Source organism: Chanos chanos, chromosome 7 (assembly GCF_902362185.1).
Source record: "Chanos chanos chromosome 7, fChaCha1.1, whole genome shotgun sequence".
Taxonomy (NCBI): domain Eukaryota; kingdom Metazoa; phylum Chordata; class Actinopteri; order Gonorynchiformes; family Chanidae; genus Chanos; species Chanos chanos.
The window spans coordinates 33,392,990-33,395,489 of NC_044501.1; the positions used below are offsets into that span (position 1 = coordinate 33,392,990).

The following is a 2,500-nucleotide window of genomic DNA, read 5'->3' on the forward strand; positions in this document are numbered from 1 at the left end:
TTGGACGTGTGTGGTGAGTTTCTGTACTTTGAAGTGTGTGGTGAGTAACTGTACTTTGACGTGTGTGGTGTGTAACTGTATTTTGACGTGTGTGGTGTGTAACTGTATTTGGACGTGTGTGTGTGAGTGTAGCTGTATTTGGACGTGTGTGGTGAGTAACTGTAATTTGACGTGTGTGGTGTGTAGCTGTAATTTGACGAGTGTGGTGTGTAGCTGTATTTTGACGTGTGTGTGTGAGTGTAGCTGTATTTGGACGTGTGTGGTGAGTCTCTGTACTTTGACGTGTGTGGTGAGAAACTGTATTTTGACGTGTGTGGTGAGTATCTGTACTTTGAAGTGTGTGGTGAGTAACTGTATTTTGACGTGTGTGATGTGTAACTGTAAGTTGACGTGTGTGGTGAGTAACTGTATTTTGACGTGTGTGTGTGTGTAGCTGTACTTTGACGTGCATGGTGTGTAACTGTATTTGGACGTGTGTGTGTGAGTGTAGCTGTATTTGGACGTGTGTGGTGTGTAGCTGTACTTTGACGCGTGTGGTGTGTAGCTGTACTTTGACGTGTGTGTGAGTGTAGCTGTATTTGGACGTGTGTGGTGTGTAGCTGTACTTTGACGTGTGTGGTGTGTAGCTGTACTTTGACGTGTGTGTGAGTGTAGCTGTATTTGGACGTGTGTGGTGTGTAGCTGTACTTTGACGTGTGTGGTGTGTAGCTGTACTTTGACGTGTGTGGTGTGTAGCTGTACTTTGACGCGTGTGGTGTGTAGCTGTACTTTGACGTGTGTGTGAGTGTAGCTGTATTTGGACGTGTGTGGTGTGTATCTGTACTTTGACGTGTGTGTGAGTGTAGCTGTATTTGGACGTGTGTGGTGTGTAGCTGTACTTTGACGTGTGTGGTGAGTAACTGTATTTTGACATGTGTGGTGAGTAACTGTACTTTGACGTGTGTGGTGAGTAACTGTATTTTGACATGTGTGGTGAGTAACTGTACTTTGACGTGTGTGGTGAGTAACTGTATTTTGACATGTGTGGTGTGTAACTGTAATTTGACGTGTGTGATGTGTAACTGTAAGTTGACGTGTGTGGTGAGTATCTGTACTTTGAAGTGTGTGGTGAGTAACTGTACTTTGACGTGTGTGGTGAGTAACTGTATTTTGACGTGTGTGGTGAGTATCTGTACTTTGAAGTGTGTGGTGAGTAACTGTATTTTGACGTGTGTGTGAGTGTAGCTGTACTTTGACGTGCATGGTGTGTAACTGTATTTGGACGTGTGTGTGTGGTGTGTAGCTGTATTTGGACGTGTGTGGTGTGTAGCTGTACTTTGACGTGTGTGGTGTGTAGCTGTACTTTGACGTGTGTGGTGTGTAGCTGTATTTTGACGCGTGTGGTGTGTAGCTGTACTTTGACGTGTGTGGTGTGTAGCTGTACTTTGACGTGTTGTCTACTCACAGTGAAGTTGAAAGGGTACGCGTGCTGGCCTAGTTTCTTGAGTAGTCTCTCCTGAAGACGACTCAGCGGTTTTCTTTCCTCAGGTAGAGGGGGAAACGCCTGGAACGTGGAGATGTACAGATCTTTCCGGAATGATAGGCCCAACACGTCCAGGTCCTCACGGCCATAGCGGAACGCGCACGTCAGGGTCACAAAAACTAGAGTCGGGGAACGGCAATTTCAAAACAAACAAACACATCCAAGTATTAATTCAAATATGACCTGCAAAGAAAACAAAGACAGAGTGCTGCAGGAGAGATGAGAGCCAAAGTTTGGGTAAGCAGAGAACGAAAAGAATATGAAAATGAGAATCCATACTCCATATATTATCTATGAAGCTGATAATAAAATACCCTATAAGAATATCGTTATAAACTACACTGTGACACTTAAAACAATGCTGGTTGACATTGACTGACAAATTTACCTTTTCTGTCTTTAAGGTACTCAGGATCAATCAATAGCACTCCATCTGAAGAAAGAGAGCAAACAAACAAACAAACAAACACATTATTCTATATTACAGAGGCAGCTGGAATGTAGAAAAGAAACACAGCTTTTTGTCCCCTCACTGTTTGTGTTTCTTCTCAAAACAGAAAAGTGATGATGCAGTGAAATCTATGGGAAAATGTAAGTTCAGCATTCTGTGGGCTTTTTTTTCACCACATGGTCTCTACAGGAAACGTAAATCTCTTTTTCAATGACCGAAAAAAGAAAAAAAAAATGTTTTTCAAATGCCACACAAACACGCAGACATTTCTGTTGCAGTTTATGGAAACAATGACGCCATAATTATAGCATATTTGTGTAGAAGATGTCCCTCTCCTTCTTATACAGACCAAGGACACACACACACACACACACACACAGCTTCAATGGTGGAACTCATGTGTAACTCCCCCATGTGAGCAAAACAGGTTTCTCCTGAGACTTGTTACCATAACAACACCAAAAGAGAGAGAGATGCTCTGAGGACAGGAAGAGTAATTAAGGAGGAAAAAAAAAAAAAAAATACAA

The 2,500-nt window shown here is 42.6% G+C and overlaps 1 protein-coding gene across 2 annotated transcripts in view; it reads right to left on the reverse strand.

The window, feature by feature from the left end:
- The window catches only part of arrb2b (arrestin, beta 2b), a 31,319-nt gene that overhangs the window by 7,443 nt on the left and 21,376 nt on the right, over positions 1 to 2,500 (reverse strand). For both annotated transcript variants that reach the window (XM_030779949.1, XM_030779948.1), the window contains 2 exons: positions 1,911 to 1,955; positions 1,445 to 1,641 (listed from right to left, as the gene is read on the reverse strand). In XM_030779949.1, the coding sequence (XP_030635809.1) occupies positions 1,445 to 1,641; positions 1,911 to 1,955 (242 nt within the window). The remainder of the gene's footprint in view (positions 1 to 1,444; positions 1,642 to 1,910; positions 1,956 to 2,500) is intronic.